A 20,322-nucleotide genomic window follows, 5' to 3' on the forward strand; every position below is an offset into this window, starting at 1 on the left:
AAAAAACTATATTTAGGGATATAATTACATTAGTAGAGCATACTTTGTCAGGAAGCAACTGGGTAGCTCAGTGGTTGCTGGGCCTGCTATCAGGGAGAACTTGGTTCAAATTTGGTCTCAGACACTCCCTAAGCTGTATGTCCCTGTTCAAGTCAGTGAAATTTGCCTAATACACTGGAGAAGAAAATCACCATCTGTTAGGAACATCACAACCAACTACTTCAGGATCTTTGTCAATAAAGCCCCATATGGAATTATGAAGAGTTGTGTTCAACTGTAGAACAATAATAACAAGCATATTTTGAACTTTATTTCAAATGATAATCAAACAGAATTAACATATCAAGTGCTTTGTAAAAATTAAACATTAAACGAAACAGTCCAGTTTCATTTAAAAACAAGGTGTTATTGCCTATAAATATTCAAGCTATTACTATTACTTTTTCACATTAGAATGAAAACAGCATTGCTTGAAAATGAAAATATCTAACCCTGGTAAACAAAATCTACCTTACTGTTAAAATTAGTATCTCAATTTGTACTTCCAACAATTTTGCCTTGTTGAATTTAGAGAAAGGCTTTAAAAGTATTTAGAATATATGAAAAAAAAAAAGACTTCTGATGATTTTTCAAGAAAAACAACATGTGACTGATAAGTTAATGATGACTGAGATCAGCATAAATACTGTAATGATTGATATATCTTTGCACCAGGCAATTCTAAGCTACATGTGATGGCTTCTGCCACTATTCCTGGTGTCAGCTTCAGACTTGTGTGACCATCAATGCTTATAACTGGAGAGGGCACTACAGAAAAATGGAGACAAAGGAAATCCCCTGAGAAGACATGGCAAAATTCTACATTGCAATAAAGAACCTGAAATGAATCAAAGAGATTTTTGTCTACTTAAAAGAGTATTTTAAATGTCTTTCCAAAAATATGTCACGCCACATTCAAGGGATGGAATGAAGACTACACCAAAAGAAGTCTGAAGTCAGCTGGAGCCTGACTGTGGAGGCTCTGGATGCCAAGGGCATAAACTTGTGGTCATCCCATGGGCCCTAGGCCACAATGGATGTAGTGACCTGGCCAATTGTGCCAAACAACAGGCTATGACCTGCCATACTTACAGACCCACCTGGAGTCAGCCAGGGCTGGAAGCAGAACTAGACAAGGGAGGAATTCAAGGGCAGTCCCTTTCTCCAGCAGAGGCAAGCAGCGAGCAATTCGAAAATGAGGTAAGAACGAGAGGAAAGCTACCTACAGGGCAAAGTCACCCGAGTCTGTCTTTAGGCTATGGCAACCAGAAGTAAGCCACAATAGTCTTCCCCAAAAGCTCAGTATCCTCCAACAAATAATACACCAGAAAGCAACTCTACACCAGGACAGCTGGGTTTAAATCCCTGCCTCACCCTGGGCAAGTCATTTAACTTTCCTGGGGCTCAGTTTCCCCATCAGTAAAATGAGAAGATTGAACTTTAAGTCTCTTCCAGCTCTAACTTTGTAAATGACAATGGCATTATATTACCATGAAGTACTTATAGCACCATTTTTAAAAATTACAAACTAGAAAAATCAAACATGACCATCTCCACAATACAAAGATGAGATGAGGGAAGGTGCACCAAATCATGTGCCCCTCTCTCTCCTCTCTTCTCTTTTCTCTCATAACTACCCCTCCCATCTCTCTCCCCAAATAAAAGTATGGTCCAGAAAAATAACTGTCTTTTTTTTAAATTATAATTATAATTTCTTTGACAGTATCTATGCATGAGTAATTTTTTTATAACATTATCCCTTGTATTCATTTTTCCAAATTTTCCCCTCCCTCCCTCTAATCCCTCCCCTAGATGACAGGCAATCCCATACATTTTACATGTGTTACAATATAACCTAGATACAATATATGTGTGTAAATCCCATTTTCTTGTTGCACATTAAGTATTAGATTCCGAAGGTATAAGTGACCTGGGTAGATAGACAGTAGTGCTAACAATTTACATTCACTTCCCAGTGTTCCTTCTCTGGGTTTAGTTATAACTCTGTGTCTTAATGGATCTGTATGGAAATACATGTTTTATTCTGCATCTAAAGCTCATCACTTCTCCACAAAAAGGTAGGAAGTATATTTCATCATAAGTTTTCTAGAGTTGTGTGACTGGTCATCTCAGTGATCAGAATTTTTACGTCTTTCAAAGATATTCTTTACAAAGTTGAAGCCTTTTTTATAATCTCTCCTGGATCTGCCCACTTCATTCTGCATCAGTTCACACAAGTCTTCCAAGATTTTTCTAAAATCTCTTTTATCACACCCTATGGCATAATATTTCCATTACAGTAGTAAGCCAAAATTTCTTCCTCTATTTTGAATTTCCAATAGTATTTTATTTTTTCCAAATATATATAAAAATAGTTTGACATTCGTTTTTGTAACACTTTTGTGTTCCAAATTTTTCTTCCTCCCTTTTACCTTTCCTCATCTCCAAGAAAACAAGTAATTATATAGATTAAATATATACAAGTGAGAAGTGTGAAATAGTAGTATCTCAAAGTTGTATTAACATTTCTCTAATCAATAATGACTTAGAGCATTAACATGACTAGAAATAGCTTTAATTTCTTCATCTGAAAATTGTTAGAGCATTTTTTTCATATGACTAGAAATGACTAATTTCTTCATTGGAAAACTGTTCATATCCATTACCATTTACCAAATGGGGAATGATTTGTATTCTTATAAATTTGAATCAGTTCTCTATATATTTTACAAATGAGACCTTTATCAGAAACACTGCTGTAAAATTTTCCCCCAACTTTCTACTTCCCTTCTAATCTAAGCCAAAGTTTCTTTAGCCAGTTCCCAAATGTTCCATTTTGTTTTCAATACTTTGTTGTAACAAGTGTTACCAAAAAATGTCCTATATTTCATTATACAATTCCAAATTTTCTTTCAAAATGAATCTACCAACAGCGTATCAGTAAATAGTGTCATATTCTGTGGTAGAAAAGAAATAGATGCCTGTTGATTAAAGGACAACCAAATAAAACTGTGTACATCAGAGATGTCAAAAACAATGGGGACCTGTAAACAAAAACAAAAAAACAAAACAAAAAAAAAAAAGTACATAAAAAAACAATGGGGAAATATTTATTGAAATAAATAAAAATACAATACAACATAGCAAATGTTAATATGTGGTTTTCTAGGTTTCTAGGTTAATACACAGCTGGCAGGTATCCTTACTTTAGTGTCAAGTTTGATATCACTGGTATTTATAAATGTAACAGAACACTATTGTGCTATAAGGATGGATAAATATGGGGAGATTTATATGAACTCATGAAGATTAAACAGAACCAGGAAAATTTATATGTACACTGATGACATATGTAATATGTAATAGCATATTATAATATGTAATATGTAATAACATAATGGAAAGAATAATAAAAACTGAATGCTGCAAAATCTCACTTAAGCAAGGCCCTTAAGAAGAGATACAAAACAATACCTCTTTAGCTTCTTTGAAAAAATGGAGATGACTATAGCTGTGGATTATTGAAAATATTAGATTTTTTTGATATGCTGATTGACAATTTTTTTCCTTTATTTTAAAAATCTGTCATAAGCAACAGTTTTCTGGCAGTGGTATCCTTTGGAAAATATAAGTGAACAAAAATAAATCAATGCAGTTTTAAAAACTATCCTGCATGAATGATTTCAGAAAGGCCTAGAGAGACTTACATGAACTGATGCTAAATGAAGTGAACAGAACCAAGAAAAGGCTGTACACAGCAACAAGAAGATTATGTGGTGATCATCTATGATGAACTTGATGTTTTTCCAACAATGAAGTGATTCAGGACAATTCTAACAGACTTGTGATGGAGAGAGCCATTCACATCCAGAGAGAGGATGTGGGGACTGAATGTTGATCATAACATAGTATTTTCATCTTCTTTGTTGTTGTTTGCTTGCTTTTTTTTCTTTCTCATTTTTTCCCTTTTGATCTTATTTTTCTTGTGCAGCATGATATATGTGGAAATGTTTATATAATCTATAATGAGTTACTTGCTGTCTAGGGGAAAGGAGAAGTGAAAGGAAGGAAGGGGAAAAAATTGGAACACAAATTTTTGCAAGGGTGGATGTTGAAAAGTATCTTTGCAGGTATTTTGAAAATAAAAGCTAATATTTTTTTAAAAATGTTAAAGTTAGCCTACAAGAGATTCCTTCCAATACAAACTCTTGATACTCCTCCCCTACCATGTCTTCATCCTAAAAGCACCATGTGATGAATCAGACAGTCAAAAGGGATCAATTAATATGTAACAATTAAGTGAAAACTACTCCGTCTCCATTTCCTTGTCTGTAAAATGGGAATTTTACTACTTTTCCTCACAGAGTTGTTGTGAGAATCAAAAGAAATACATGTGAATAACCCATGGTCTAATCTACCCTACGATTACATATAGTTGGACCCTGTTCTCAAAGCTGACCCTAAAAGGTCATTTTCTTTGATTTATTGCCCTTAGCTGAAATTAATACCAAAAAAATCTCCAGATATATATTCAGCCTAGGTTTCTACAGATGCAAGTAAAAGGAGTCTCCGGCTCCTATACAAGTATTCAAAAAATAAATGCATATAGGGTTTAAACACCCTTTATTTTACACACACACACACACACACACACACACATACACACAAGATATAAAAACCTCAGGAGCTCATGTAAATAAAACAAAGCACTCACAGGAAAGTAATGAATTTAGGAGGTACCAGGATGGCAACATACTAGAATTCTAAAGAATACGAGGCACTGAGTGGTTAAAGTGATTTGTCCATGGCAGGTCTAATGGCCAAACTGGAGTTCCCAGTCTTCCTAGCCATTTCCAAATGATGCTACTGTACTCTGGCCTTCTTGCTCCTCCTCCTCCTCACACTTGGACTTGGACTCTGCCTGGACTATTGTATAGGCAACCTTTCTTCCCATCATACCTGCACTGTCTGAATAACTAACTATAAATGTGGTAGAGATGGGATGGTGATCTCATGCTTCATTCTCACCCCACCCCCATGATGTGGCTTTAAACTTTAGACTTATTCGGTCCACAGAAGTGAACCTTTTTCTCAAGAGGAATGCTGCTTAAGAAATTTCTTCTCAGAAAGTATGGTGCCCAAACTCGGGATCTTGGGATTACTCTTGAGGATATTCCCTAGGCTAGTGCTACCCAAGAAATATCCTTTCTCTGACCCGAAGACTAGATTATGAGATCATGCTGCTAAGGAAATTAAAACTCCCTCTTCTCTACATAGAAGGTTATAGTTCTGAAGACAAACAGAGAGGGAACTCATCATTTGACAGGAGTTAACTCCCTAATCAACCTTCCTTGCATATACAAGCCCTCCTAGCTTTATTAACTTTAGTTGTATCAGGCATCTGAGGAAAGTTGAAACTATATCTCTGGAACTATATCTCTGGAAGTGTTATCTCTTTTCTTTATCATAAGGAAGCTGATACTAAGAGGGAGTATGGGAAAAGGGAGTTTCTAGGAGTTCCAGTCTAGGGAATCCATTAAAAATTGGCCAGACATAGAAAAACAAGTTTTTCTGGACCCACCAAAGCAGTGAGAGGTTCATGTCTAATGAAAATCATTCTGCCAGCTTCTAAGAAGTTGGATTTTTGAAAGGAGAGACTGAGACCAGGAGCATTAATTACTGTCTATTGCAATAGTTCAATTAAACAGTGAGAAGGGCCTGAACTAAGGGTGGCAGCAACAAAAATGGAGAAAAGAGGGTTGATTCAAAAGATGATATGGAGGTCAAAAATGATAAGATCTGTCAACTGATCAAGTAATGAATGAAAAGGGACAGAGTGTGTAACAAATTATCAGGAAGCATCCCTATAGTAAAGACTGAGTCTACAAAAAAGCAATTCACAATGAAGAACAGGAACATGCTAACATTGAAGAGGCAGCAGAGCACAAGTGAAAGAGCACTTTGTTTTTTAAACTCAGAAGATGTGGGTTTGAATTCATATGCTACTCTGTGATCTTTATGCATACAGTTCATCTCCTCTGGCCTCAGCTTCATATATCTACTGCACTAGAAACTTATACCAGGAGTTTTTTGTAAGAAAGTGTTAGACAAAAGTAGTACTAAGCAAAGAAATCAAGTTGCCTCACTTCAGCAACCTCTTTTTCAAAGTCTACCAACTCTAAATCTCTTTCCTTTTAGAACATCATCCCTTTCAACAACAAATTAATTCAACAGACATTTATTAAGCACCTACTGAGAATAAGGGATTATGTTAAGCCCTAGAAAGACATTAACAAATGAAATTATCCCTGCCTTCAACAAGCTTATAATCATTCCCTACTGCTTTGAAGGGAGGGAGTCCTTGTTCCCTCAGACCTCAGAGAGCTATTTTCTAACTTGCTTGTACACTTGTACAAAATTCTGCATTATAAATACCAACTTTGGCATCTTACTCTTTTACTAGATGATAAACTCCAGTCTCTCCTTTATACTATCTGAATCATTTTTATGCATAGATTCTGCTAAAAAAAAATCCTTAGTTACTTATTACCTTTCAAAAAAAAAAAAAAAAATCTTCACAATTTGGTATAACCTTATCTTTCCAGTTTTATTTCCCATTAATCTCCTCTAGTCAAAGTGGATTAGTCTCAATTCCTAGAATACACAATGGTTTTCAGCCTCTGGGAGTCATTATTCCCTAGGATTGAATATTCTCCCTCCACAAACCAATAAACTGTGGAATAATATGAATAAGCACTTTCTTCCCCCCCCCTTTTTTTTTTTTGCTGAGGCAATTGGGATTAAATGTCTAGTCCAGGGTCCCACAGCTAGGAAGTATTAAGTATCTAAAGCTGGATGTGAACTCAGAACCTCCTGACTTCAGGGCTGGTGTTTTATCCACTGTGCCATTTAGATGCCCCTTGAACAAGCACTTTCAAAGGAAGAGATCTAAGCTATCAGCAACCATATTTTTAAAAACCCAAAAATAAGATAAAATTAGTCCAAAAACGTAAATTAAAACAACCCTGAGGTTTCACCCCACAGATATCAGACATGTACCAATGTCATTAACAATAATCTATTCCACCCTAAAAGGAAAATTACAATCATTGGAAGAAGTAAGGAAAATAAATAAATCTACTATTTATTGGTGGAGTTATGAATTACTCCAGCTTTTTCAGAAAACAATTTGGAAGCATCCTACAAAAATTGCTTAAGTGTGCATAGCCTTTGAACTAGGGATAACACTACTAGACCCCCACCTCCAAGAAACAAAAGTAAGAATAAAAGAAGCCACATGGGGGGAGAAGGGAATTCTCACAGAAAGATTTTTCATAGTGACAAGAAAAAAAAAAAAAAAAAAAAAAGAAATCCTGGAAAATAAGAGGGTACCAATAAATGTGAAAATACATGGGCATCTAGTTGGAACAATGGATAGAAATCCTGGACTAGTGTCAGGAAGGCCTCAGTTCAAATGTGGTCTCAGAAAGTAGTTATGTAACCTGGGCAAGTCATTGAAAATGAGCTGGAGAAGGAAATGGCAAATCACTCCAGTATGTTTGCTAAGAAAACCCCAAACAGGATCAAAAAGATTCAGACACAATTAAAATAACTAAACAGCAAGGCAAATTGTGGTAGTTTCTTTTCTTTTCTCTCTTTTTAGATGAAGCAAATGGGGTTAAGTGACTTAACCAGAAGTGTTAAGTATCTAAGGCTACTGTTCTATTCACTGCACCATCTAGATGCCCCAAAAATAAGTTACCAAAAAACATGGAAAGAATGAAATTAGCAGAACAAAAATAAAAACAGCATTAAAAAAATCTGAAAGACTAAAGAATCTTGATTCAGTAGATCAAATATTATTGTAAAAATGAAGTATGCTATCGACCTTCTTATGTAGAGAGATAATAGACACAAGGAACAGGATGATGTTTACATTTTTGGACAAACATGACTGATGCAGTCATTTACTTTGTTTAATCATGCATATTTGCTTAAAAGAGAGAGAGAGAGAGAAAGGAGATGGAAGGAAGAAGGGAACTAGCAAAAGGGTTGTCAAAAATGATGAAAAAGATTGCCACTTAAGTATTTTTAAAAATTCACAGGCAATTAGAAAGAAACACCAACAATCAAGATAGCTTTGATAATTTTATGTTGAATTTATTATATACTTAACAGGAAAAGCAAGCTATACATAATAAAGATCCAGTTTCGGGTGCAGTCTTCTTTTTTTTTTTTTCTTCTTTGCACATGGAAATACTTGTTTTATTTGATATTTAAATTCAAAATTTTTAAAAATAAAAATTTTAAAGTAAAACAAATCAGGTAAGAAGTTGATACTTGATTTCAAAAGAGGAAAAAATTTAACTGCCAGAAAAATGCAAATTATTTATTAAAAAGTATATGTAGGAGCAGCCAACTATCTCACAAAAGAAAAAAGATTTAAAAAGTATATGTAATTCATATTGATATTATACTAGCTACAAATAAAGAAAAAGTCACCCAGAGGACAAAACTCATTTATTACTAATTACATTGTACTGGTTTATTACCTGCACCTACAAAGTTTCTAAAGAGAAAAGATGCATTATATTTGCATAAACAATGACAGCAGCATGTTGGGACTGGAATACAGAAGACAACAGTGAAGGGGCTCAATGTGAAAAGTACAAATATGCCATTTTATTTTGAAAGGCAATGAAAGAGTTGATAGCCTACACCAAATAGAGTCTAATTTCAAATGTTTTCTGTTATATCCTTTTTTCTTTCCTTTCTTTTCTTGAAGGGCTGGGAAGCAGTATTCCTATAGTTTAAATTTAAAAGATTTTACAAATGTGGGATTTATATAATGTTGTAAAAGATTCAATTGAATGCATCTGACTGAAAGATTGATACTTTTCCCTCTACACTTGCTGTCACTCAAGTATAGGGTATTGAAAGCTAAATGAAAATTAAGCACAGAAATCAAGAAAAAAATGTGAAAAATAGCTGAAATTCACAAATCTGCAGAGACAAGAAAACAGAAAGTACTTGATTCAGATTCTATTCATACCAAAAGGTAAAATAATAATTGGACAGCCATGAAGCCTTTAAAAGTTAGGCTACTGTACTATACTTATACTGTTTTCAAACAAAAAAAAAAGTAGCAACTAATTATAGGCCCATATGATTATGCCAAAGATACGTCACAAAATCACAGAATTTTCACTTTAGAAGAGACCTCAGCAGGCAGCCCATACCCCAAAAGAACTCCCATTATAATATATCTAACAGGTACTCAGAATCAGCCTGTACTCAAACCTGCTGAGGCAATCTACTTTGTAGGAACTTTATTCTGTGCCCAAGTCTAAATCTGCCTCTTCTTAGCTTCTACTAGTACTCCATATTTTTCCCCTCTAGGGTAAACATTAAGGCTAACCTCCTTTTAACATGACAGATCCATTTGGAAGACTCCATGTTCTTTTTTTCCCCAGGGGAAACTTCTCCAGGTCCTCCATTGGATCTTCATATGACAGGGTCTCAAGATCCATCATCACTATAGCTTCAAAGACATATTCCAGCTTATGTTCACTTTAAACTGGGACACCCAGAGATGAATGAAATACTCCAGATGTTATCTGAACAGTGAAGAGGATGGTAGGACTATCATTCTCTGATTTCTGATGACTTCCTCCTTAAAAAGGTCCAGGATATCACAATGACTCACATGAAATCTTCAATCCTCAGATCTCTTTTATATAAATTGTGATCTGAATGTGTTCCTTCTATCACTCTCACCCAGCATTCTGACGTTATGAAGGTTATGAAGGTGATTTTTTTTTGAAGCCAAGAGTGAAAATTTTGCCTTTCTATTAACCCTGTCTTTTAGATTTAGCCCAATGCTGTAGTTGCTCAAAATCTCTGGGGAAGTGATCAACTAAGAGGCTAATTTGCCCTCCCAGTTATGTCACCTGCAAATCTGTTGAACTTTCCATCTATACCTTTGAACAAGTAAGTCACTGATAAAAATGTTATTAAACAGCAGATGACCAAATGAAGATCTCTCAGGCACTCCGTTTGGGCAACATCAAATTATAAGTAACTACTCTGAATTCAGCTAAGCAAAAAATTTTCAATTGAGCTGTATTATCATTACTTAGATGAATACCATCTACTCACTCCATCTCCTGATTGTACCTTTTCACAAGCTTTTCCCCTCTTCTAGAATGTTCTCCTCTCTCCTCCCTCTCCTGACTTCCTTTCAGACTAAACTCTACAGGAGATTTCAGAAAAACCTGTAAAGACATGCATGAACTGATGCTAAGAGATCAAGCAAAACCAGAACAGTATATACAATAACAGCAATGTTGTGTGATGATCAGCTCTGACAGATTTAGCCCTCCTCAGCAATGGAATGATAAAATTCCAAAAGACCCATGATGAAAAATGCTGATCACACCAGAGAAAGAACTATGGAATCTGAATGCAAATCAAAGCACACTATTTTCACTTTTTTTTTTTGCTCAGAGAAAAAATTATGGAGTCTGAATACAAATCAAAGCATACTATTTTCCACTTTTGCTGGGTTTTTTTCTTTCTTATGGTTTTCCTCTTTTGTTCTATTTCTTTCACAATATTTGTACATGTATAACTATATCAGATTGCTTGCCATCTTAGGGAGAAGAGAGAAAGAGAAAAAATATGGAAGTCAGATTCTTACAGAAGTGAATATTGAAGATTATCTTTACAGATAAAGAAAAAAAAATTATCAAAATAAAAGACTAAGCTCAAATTTTTTCTGCAAAAGGCTCTTCTCAGACCTAACACCTCTAGTGCCTGCCTTCTCACAATAGACACAGATATAGAGAAACAATTATTTAATTATATCTATGTCACTGTATACATCATGTTTTATACTGGTTATTTTTGAAAGCTGTCTCCCCCTTTAGACTAATTATTTTAGCATGATTCCTTTTGTGCTGATGGGCTTCTTTCTACCCAAAGTGTAGCACAGTGCCTGACACATAAGTATTTAATAAATGTTTAGTAATTGAGAGTATAAATAAATATAAACTAAATAATTACAAAGTAGTTAAATACAAGATATTTTTGGAGGCAGGGTACTAGCATTTGGATTGCTGTATCTGAAGATCAAAAAGAATGCCTGTTTAGTTGGACAGTAGAATGTGAGAGGAGAAATAATACCTAAAAAGAATGGAAATATAGTTTAGGGATAGAATGCAGAGATTTAAATACTAAAAAGAATTCTCCAATTGATAAATGGTCAAAGGATATGAATAGACAATTTTTAGATGATGGAATTAAAACTATTTCTACTTATATGAAAAGGTGCTATTGATCAGAGAAATGCAAATTAAGACAACTCTGAGATACCACTATACACCTGTCAGACTGGCTAAGATGACAGGAAAAGATAATGATGAATGTTGGAGGGGATGTGGGGAAACTAGGACACTGATACATTGTTGGTGGAGTTGTGAACGAATCCAACCATTCTGGAGAACAATCTAGAATTATGCCCCAAAAGTTATCAAACTGTGCATACCCTTTGATCCAGCAGTGTTACTACTGGGCTTATATCCCAAAGAAATACTAAAGAAGGGAAAGGGACTTGTATGTGCCAAAATATTTGTGGCAGCCCTTTTTGTAATGGCTAGAAATTGGAAAATGAATGGGTGCCCATCAATTGGAGAATGGTTGGGTAAATTATGGTTTATCAATGTTATAGAATATTATTGTTCTATAAGAAACGACCAGCAGGATGAATACAGAGAGTCTTGGAGAGACTTATATGAACTGATGCTCAGTGAAGTGAGTAGAACCAGGACATCATTATACACTTCAACAACAATACTGTATGAGGATGTATTCTGATGGAAGTGGATTATCTTCAACAAAGAGAAGATCTAATTCAGTTCCAATTGATCAATGATGGGCAAAATCGGCTACACCCAGAGAAAGAACACTGGGAAATGAGTGTGAACTGTTTGCATTTTTGTTTTTCTTCCCAGGTTATTTTTGCCTTCTGAATCCAATTCTTCTTGTGCAACAAGAGAACCGTACTGTTCTGCACACATATTGTATCTAGGATATACTATAACATATTTAACATGTACAAAACTGCCTGTCATCTAGGGGAGGGGGTGGAGGAAGAAAAAGGAAAAGTCGAACAGAAGTAAGTGCAAGGGATAATGTTGTAAAAAATTATCCGTGCATATGTTCTGTCAATAAAAAGTTATAACAAAAAAAATACTAAAAAGAATAGTTTTCATTTTATTCTGGAGGCAACAGAAGCCACTGGAATTGACTGAATAGGAAAGTTACATATCAGATCTATAGTTAAGGAAAATTTTTTTGGCTGTACTGAGTAGAACAGTCTACAGTAGAAAAGACTTCAAGGAGGAAGCCAATTAGCAAGTTATTTCAGTAATTTAGGCAAGAGGTGATCAAAGCCCACACTAAAGTGGTAGCTATGTGAGCAAAGAGAAGTGGGCAAATATGAGAGATACTATGAAGGAAGAAAAGGCAGCTGATTAGATCCAGGAGATAAGAGGGAAGAACTGAGGATAATGCCTGTTGTTTTTAAGATATCTTTAGATAGCAGCTAATTTTAGAAAAAGATGGCAACTAGATAAAATGCTAAATAGAGTGCTAGGCCTGGAATCAATCTGTTCCATTATTTGACAGAAACTGCTGGGAAAATTATAAAACAGTATGGCAAAGACATCTCATATCTTGTACTAAGATAAGGTCAAAATGGATATATGATTTACACCATAAGCAAATTAACAAAGGATGGAATAGGTTATCTGTCAGATTTATGGATAAGGGAAGAATTTAGGAACCCAGAAAGATACAGAAACCATTACAAATTGTAAAACAGATCATTTCAATTACATAATTAAAAAGTTTTTGGCACAAACAAAATAAATGCAACCAAAATTGTAAAGAAAACATAAAACAAGAGAAAAAATTTTGCAACAAGTTATCTCTGATACAGGCATTATTTCCCAAATACATAGACAATTGAGTCAAATTTATATAAATACAGGTCATTCCCCAATTGATAAATAATCAAAGGATAGGAACAATGTTCAAAGAAATTAAAGCTAAATTAAAGCTAAAAAAAATGCTCTAAATCACACTTGATCAGAGAAACTCAAATTAAAACAACTCTGATGTATCACCTCTCACCTATCACAGTGACTAATATGACAAAAAAGGAAAATTTTGGATGTTGGAGAGGATGTGGGAAAACTGGATCGCTAATGCAATATTGGTAGAGTTGTGAACTTATTGAACCATTCTAGAGCAATTTGGAACTGTGCCCAAAGGACCATAAAAGTGAGCATACTCTTTGATCCAGCAATACCATTAATGTCTAAATTCCAAAAACGATAACAAAAAAGGGAAAAGGTCCTATTTGTGATGACTAAGAATTGACTAAGAAATCAAAGAGAAAACCATCAGATGGGAAATGACTAAACAAGCTGTGGTATATGATTGCAATGTAATGTACTGTATTATAAGAACTAAAAAGTAGAATGATTTCTGAAAAATCTGAAAAGATTTACATGAACTGACACTTTGTGAAGTGAACAGAACCAGGAGAACAGTGTATACAGTAATAGCAATATCGTTTGAAGAAGATCTGATTGCTTACTTTCACAGAAGGGAAAAGGGAGAGAGTGAAGGATGTTTGGAATTTAGAAATTTAAACTTTAAATTAAAATGTTAAAAAAAAAAAAAAAAAAAAAAAAAAAAGTACTTCAGATGAAATCCAGCCTTGGCCCCTTACTAACTAGCTGTGTAATCCTGGGTGAGTCACTTAACCTCTGCCTGCCTCAGTTTCCTCAATTGTAAAATGGGGGAAATAATAGCACCTCTCTCATAGTTTTGTTGTAAGAATCCAGAACTAGCATTTGTAAAGGACTTACTTAGCATAGTGCCTGGATCACAGTAGGCACTTAATAAATGTTTATTCCCTTCTACTTTCCCTTTAAGGCATCCAGTTTTGAAATGTCTAAGAAGCAAATGGTAAGGAGAGAATGAATCTCCAAGCTGAGAGTGACTATCTCTATGACCTGATAGTCACCGGCATACAGATGAGGCAGACGACAGCTGGGATGGGAGGCCAGACAGCTGGCAGCTACAGAGGTCACCCAGTGGGAGGAAAAAAGAAGACAGAAGCCTAGGAGGTAGCTCAGAACAGCACCCAGGCAACCCCCCCAGTTTAAGGATTCAATTTGGATAATAAGCTAGAAAAGGAAGCTAAGAAAGTGGTCAGAAATTTAAGAATGAAGATGTCTAAGCTACCATCCTTTATGATTCCCAAGATGAGCTTGGTTTCCCTTTTAAGCATAACAATTTGGATTCAGATTGATAGAAAAGTGATGGAGTAGATAGAAATCTGCACACCTTCACGCTTTAGCAAAACTGACCAAGAGAGTATCCATTTTTCTTTGTTAATAGAGAAAAAGTATTGTGAAATGAATATGGCATTTAAAAAAGGACAGTTTGGGTAGTAAAAGATAGAATGATTAGTATTTGATATTTGATAAAACAGGTTTTCTTTTTAAGATCTAGACTGGTTGGAGATCATTAAAGACAGCTAAGATTCCTAAGTCCAATAGGAACCTTACCTCCATAAAAGCGAATCATGCAGCTGAGGTCAGGATTTGTTGCCTCCTCCTGAATACGAACAGGATCCTCAAAACCCAGGCTGCCTAAATATTCATATACCATCTGAAGGGGTCGTTCAGCAGGGTCCAATCTCCTGATGATAAAAGCCAAAAATAAATAAATAAATAAGTTTGGTGAGGTGTTTGGTTTCTTAGTTTTCAACAAACCGAAGAACATTATCCAAAACACTTTTAATTTTCACTTTTAAGTAAATTACAACTTTCCTAGAAAAATAAGATATAAATCATCTGAAAAGTTAGAAAATTATGAAATATAAAATGCAAAATTTAGACATATTTTACCTCTGATAATATTTATTAGTATATGTACCTATCTTACTGTTATCAGACCCTAAGACATAGTGAAGTTGTGGGTAGACAGCTGTCCTCAGGGCCAAAGACCTAGAATTCCATTCCTACCTCCAACAAACAATACTGGGGACACTGGCTAAGTCACTTCATCTCTCTGGCAACTCCCTAGACATTATGTTGCAAAAATCTCAATTGGTAGAAGAATTTCCTCACCAAGAACATATCATATTAATGAAACCAAAGTTACAATTTAAAAAAAAAAACTCCCCTGTCTTATCAGTGTCTTGCACATAGTAGGTTCTTAATAAATGTTTCTTAATTGAATGGCAGGAGTAAAGATGTTCAGCTTTTTAAAGAAAAGGCTACAGGAAAACAATGATAGCTAGTTTCAGATACCTGAATGGGCTGTCACTATGATGAAATAAACAGCTTGCGAAAGTAGAACTAAAACTAACAAGTAGAAGTAATAGAAGAACAAATTTGGAATCAATATAAGTAACTGTATAACCAGAACTATTCAAAAAACTTACAAAATAAGAATTATAAGCTATTAGCTATCACCAATTTCTAATATATGAAATGCAAATAAAAATACTTGAGATTCTACTTCACAGCTAGCAACCTGGAAAACAACAAAATATGGGCATTGTCAAAGCTGAAGGGATCATGATGACAGGTAACTAAACCACTTCTGAAGCAGCTCTTTGAAGAAGCTATTTAAAACTATTCTAAGAAATCCAATGTCCATACTCTCTGACCCAATGATCCTATTGCTAGAAATATTCCCAAGGTCACTCACAAAAAGAGTAACATGTTAGAAATCCACAAATTGAGGAGGGCCAAATTGTCTGTGAGACAAGAGTACAATGGAATATTACTGTGCTCTATAACAATGGTGATCAATAAATACAAATAATATTTATACAAAGAAATATGGGAAGACAGATGAAGTAATACAAAATGAAACAAGCAGAAACAGGAAAATGATATACACAATGTCGACCACATTATAAGAGGGGCAACCACCACTATTCCCACAGTAATAGAAATTGAATGTTGTGAAATAATAATCAAGTTTGGTCCTAGAAAGATGGGAGAAACTACCCCTACGCTTCCCTGCACGGGAAGGAAGATCATGGGCTTAGAATGCCACATAAAATGTAAAAGTTATCTAATAATGTATTGGTTAGTTTTGCTGAAATTAATCAATGTTAATATATTTTCCCTTTCTTTTTATGAAAGATGGCTGCTCTAAGTTTTAGGAATAGGGAGAGGAAGGAAAGAAAGGAATATTGGGAAATGTAGGTTGTTTAAAAAACCAAAAAATCAATACAAAATATAAAACTATTCAACCATATGCAATGTTATTACAGGAAGTATTCAAATAGACTCCCCTTATGATAACATAATGGGGATATTTTTGAAGGAAAGTCTTTAAAACAAAAGACTCCCTAAGATTCCTTCAAATCAATAATTCCTTCAAATCAAAAATTTCAGCTACGTTTCAGTGACCACTCCCCAAACCAAGCCATGATGACAGAAGCAGAACCCTCATCAATGAAACTCCTCCAAACCAACCAAGAAAATGTGCCAGACCCAAATCCTTTTGGAGAAAGTCACAATGACTCCTTTGTCTAGTCCAGGTTAGTATAAAGCGGTCAGAGCAATTTGCAAAGATGAAGGCCAGAATCAGGTCAGAAGCTATACCATGCACAGAGCACTCCAACATTGCCCAGGGAGAAGCTGTGCATCAGGGCAAGTGGAGACTCCAGATCCAGATGTGGGCACCAGCAGACTAGGTGCCTATGCTGTCCACTGCCCAGTTCCAGGTCATAGATTCAGGGTGGAGAAAAAGAAAAATCAGCACATAGCCCACAGTCTGGAGAATAATCTCAGTCCCAAGTGGAACTGACAGTTCTGTTGGTCTGAACCAAAGGAGCTTCACAATAAACTGAAAGTAGACAAATTTAGAGCTGCTCAAGTCAGGAATTTGTACAGCTTAGACTAAGAGCAGCATTCACACTCTATCCTGGATTAGGCCACTCTGGAAGAATTGAAAGCTTGTGGGCCTCTAAGAGGTCTGCAAGAACATGGTTCCACAAGAATCCCAAGAAAGCAACAACAGGATCAACCCAGACCTTTTAAAAAATGTGACAGAGCCCAGCTCTAACTGAACTTGGAAAATAAGCTGAAAGAATGAGTAAACAAAAGAATTCCACCATTAAGAACTATTATTAGTTGCCATTATAACGTGGCAGAAAAGCCTAAGACATAAATTCAGAAGACCAGAATCACTCTAAAATCTACTAGAGAAATGCAAGTTAAAACAATTGACAAAAATGGAAAATGACAAAAGGCAGAGGGGAAGTAGAAAAACAGGTACATTAATAAATTGTTAGTGAAGTTTGCGAACTGGCCCATTCTGGGGAACAATCTGGAACCACACTGAAAGGGCTATAAAACTATCCATACATACTTTTGATCCAGCAAAATCACTATTAGGTGTGGATCCCAAAGAGATCCCCCAAAAGGGAAAAGGACCTATAGGTACGAAAATATTTACAGCAGCTCTTTTTGTGGTGACAAAGAATTGAAAATTGAGGAGATGCCTATAAATTGTGGCATTTGACTATGATGGAATGGTATTGTTCTGTAAGAAATGATTAGTTACAAGCAGCTAGATAGTGCAGTGGAATAGAGCACCTGCCCTGAAGTGAGGATTATATGAGTTCTAATCCAGCCTCAAACAATTTAACACATTCACTAACAGTATGTCCTTAAGCAAGTCACTTAATTCCAATTGCTCCTTGCCTCCACCAAAAAAAAAAAAAAAAAAAAAAAAAAAAAAGAATAGGACTGTGTCTGAAAAACCTGAGAAAATTCACGCAAAATAAACTATGCAGAACCAGAATATTGTGCACAGTAAAAGTAGAATTATAATGATGATCAACCACGTAACAGCAATATTATAAGGAAAATCAGCTGTGGAAATCTTAGCTACTCACAGCAATACAATGATCCAAGAAATTCCTGTGATGGAAAATGATATTCACCTCCAGAGAGAGAACTGAAAAACTCTTGAGTTCAGATTAAAGCATAATTTTTTTTTTTTTTTGCAATATGGTTAATATGGAAATGTTCTACATGACGTCACGCGTAACTGATATCATATTGCCTTCTCAATGGGTAAGGGATGGGAGGGTGGAAGGAAAAGAGTTTAGAATTCAAAATGTTTTTAAAACAATGGAAAGATGATCTAAAACTATATTATAAAGCAGCAGTCACCAAAAACATTAGTATTGGCTATGAAATAGACTCGTTGATCAGTGGAAACCCCAACTTTTAGGATAAGAATGAACTATTTGGCAAGAACTACTGGGAAAACTGGAAATTAGTATGGCAGAAACAAGGCATTGACCCACACATAACACCATATACTAAGATAAGATCAAAATGGGTTCATGATCTAGGCATAAAGAATGATTAAAAGTAAATTAAAAGAACATAGGATAGTCTACTTTTTAGAACTGTGGAGGAGAAAAGAATTTGTAACCAAAGAAGAACTACAGATCATATTGATCACAAAATAGAAAATTTTGATATCAAGTTAAAAAGCTTTTGTACAAACAAAACTAATACAGACAAGATTAGAAGAAAAGCAATAAATTAGGAAAACATCTTTACAGTTAAAGGTTCTGATAAAAGCCTCATTTCTAAAATATATAGAAAACTTGTTAGGTTCTTACTAAGTGCTAATGAACTAAGCGCCTGAACAGGAACACAGGATTCACCAGTGTGGGTAGAACAGTGGCCCTTAAGAAGTAATAAAACTCAGGCCTTATTAGACATAGTGAATGAATAACTTGACCAAGGACACTTGCAGCCTTCTCTAAGTCCTTGGAATTCCCCAGTATTTGTGGTGAAAAAGAAATCTGGAAAATGGAAGATGTTAACTGATCTAAGAAAAGTAAATGAACAGAAGGAAACGATGGGAACTCTTCAGCCTGGACTTCCATCTCTTACTCAGTTGCCAAGAGAATGGCCTCTTTGGGTTATAGACATTAAGGATTGTTTCTGTTCTATCCCTCTAGATAAGGAGGATATGAAAAGATTTGCCTTTTCAGTGCCCAGTGTTAATTTGGCTGAGCCTTATAAAAGATACAAATGGACAATTTTGCCACAGGGAATGAAAAACAGCCCTACTATGTGCCAAATGTATGTTGCTGCTGCTCTTGCTCCAGTAAGAAAAGCCTTTCGAAAAGTAATATTGTTACATTATATGGATGATATTTTGGGATGTGTACCTGAGGAACAAATGTTAGAAGCATGTCTACAAAAGATCATGGAAACACTAAAGTACTACAAAATACATATAGCTACCAAAAAAATTCAAAGACATGCTCCTTTTCAATATTTAGGTTATGAAGTATATCCTAAAACACTCACAGTAAAAAGCTTTTTTTAAGAACAGAGAAGTTGAACACCTTAAATGATTTCCAAAAATTAATAGGAGATATCCAAGGATGCGTCCAGTGTTAGGCCTAACTACCAATCAACTGCAACCTCTATATGGACATTTTAAGAGGAGACGATGCGTTAAATTCACCACACCAGCTTACAAAAGAAGCACAAGAGGTTTTGAGAGAAGTTGAACTGGCTTTATCCAATGTGGTTGAAAGAGTCACTCAAAAACCCTTGGAAATATCAGTTTTTCCTACAAAAGAGGCACCCACAGCAGTCCTTCATCAAGGAGACAGTGTGATTGAGTGGGTGAACCTCCCAGCACAACCAGAACAAAGCCTTACTCTTTACCCAGTGCTTGTGGCTAGAATTTTATTAAAGGCTATTAAGAGAGTAATACAATTATCTGGAATAAGTCCTGAAAAAATATACACATTCTATACTAACGCACAAATTAATGTATGCTCTGTGAGACCATCCCAGAATGGCAAATTTTACTGGTCACAGCTCCAAATTTTGCACATGAGTCTCCATTAAAGATAACCCGGCTACTACATAATTGGCAATGGATTTTTGAAGAAAAGGTTTCTAAGGTTCCTCTTAAAGGACCAACAATCTTTACAGACGCCTCCAAAGAAAATATTTGTGCTGTATACTCTCATGATTTAACCATAAAGAGAGTAGTCAGGACTCCTTTTCAATCCACTCAACAAAATGAATTATTTGCTATCATGCTAGCTCTTATTACCCAGGAGACGTAAATATAATTACTGATTCAGCCTATTCAGTAGGTGTGGTACAAAGAATTGCCACAGCCCAAATAAAATTT

The 20,322-nt window shown here is 35.2% G+C and overlaps 1 protein-coding gene across 3 annotated transcripts in view; it reads right to left on the bottom strand.

Annotated features, from left to right (window-relative positions):
• The window catches only part of PHLPP2 (PH domain and leucine rich repeat protein phosphatase 2), a 103,608-nt gene that overhangs the window by 48,622 nt on the left and 34,664 nt on the right, over nucleotides 1-20,322 (bottom strand). For all 3 annotated transcript variants that reach the window (XM_074286049.1, XM_074286048.1, XM_074286050.1), the window contains exon 3: nucleotides 14,682-14,815. In XM_074286049.1, coding sequence (XP_074142150.1) covers nucleotides 14,682-14,815 — 134 coding nt within the window. The remainder of the gene's footprint in view (nucleotides 1-14,681; nucleotides 14,816-20,322) is intronic.

This window comes from Sminthopsis crassicaudata, chromosome 2 (assembly GCF_048593235.1).
Source record: "Sminthopsis crassicaudata isolate SCR6 chromosome 2, ASM4859323v1, whole genome shotgun sequence".
NCBI lineage: Eukaryota > Metazoa > Chordata > Mammalia > Dasyuromorphia > Dasyuridae > Sminthopsis > Sminthopsis crassicaudata.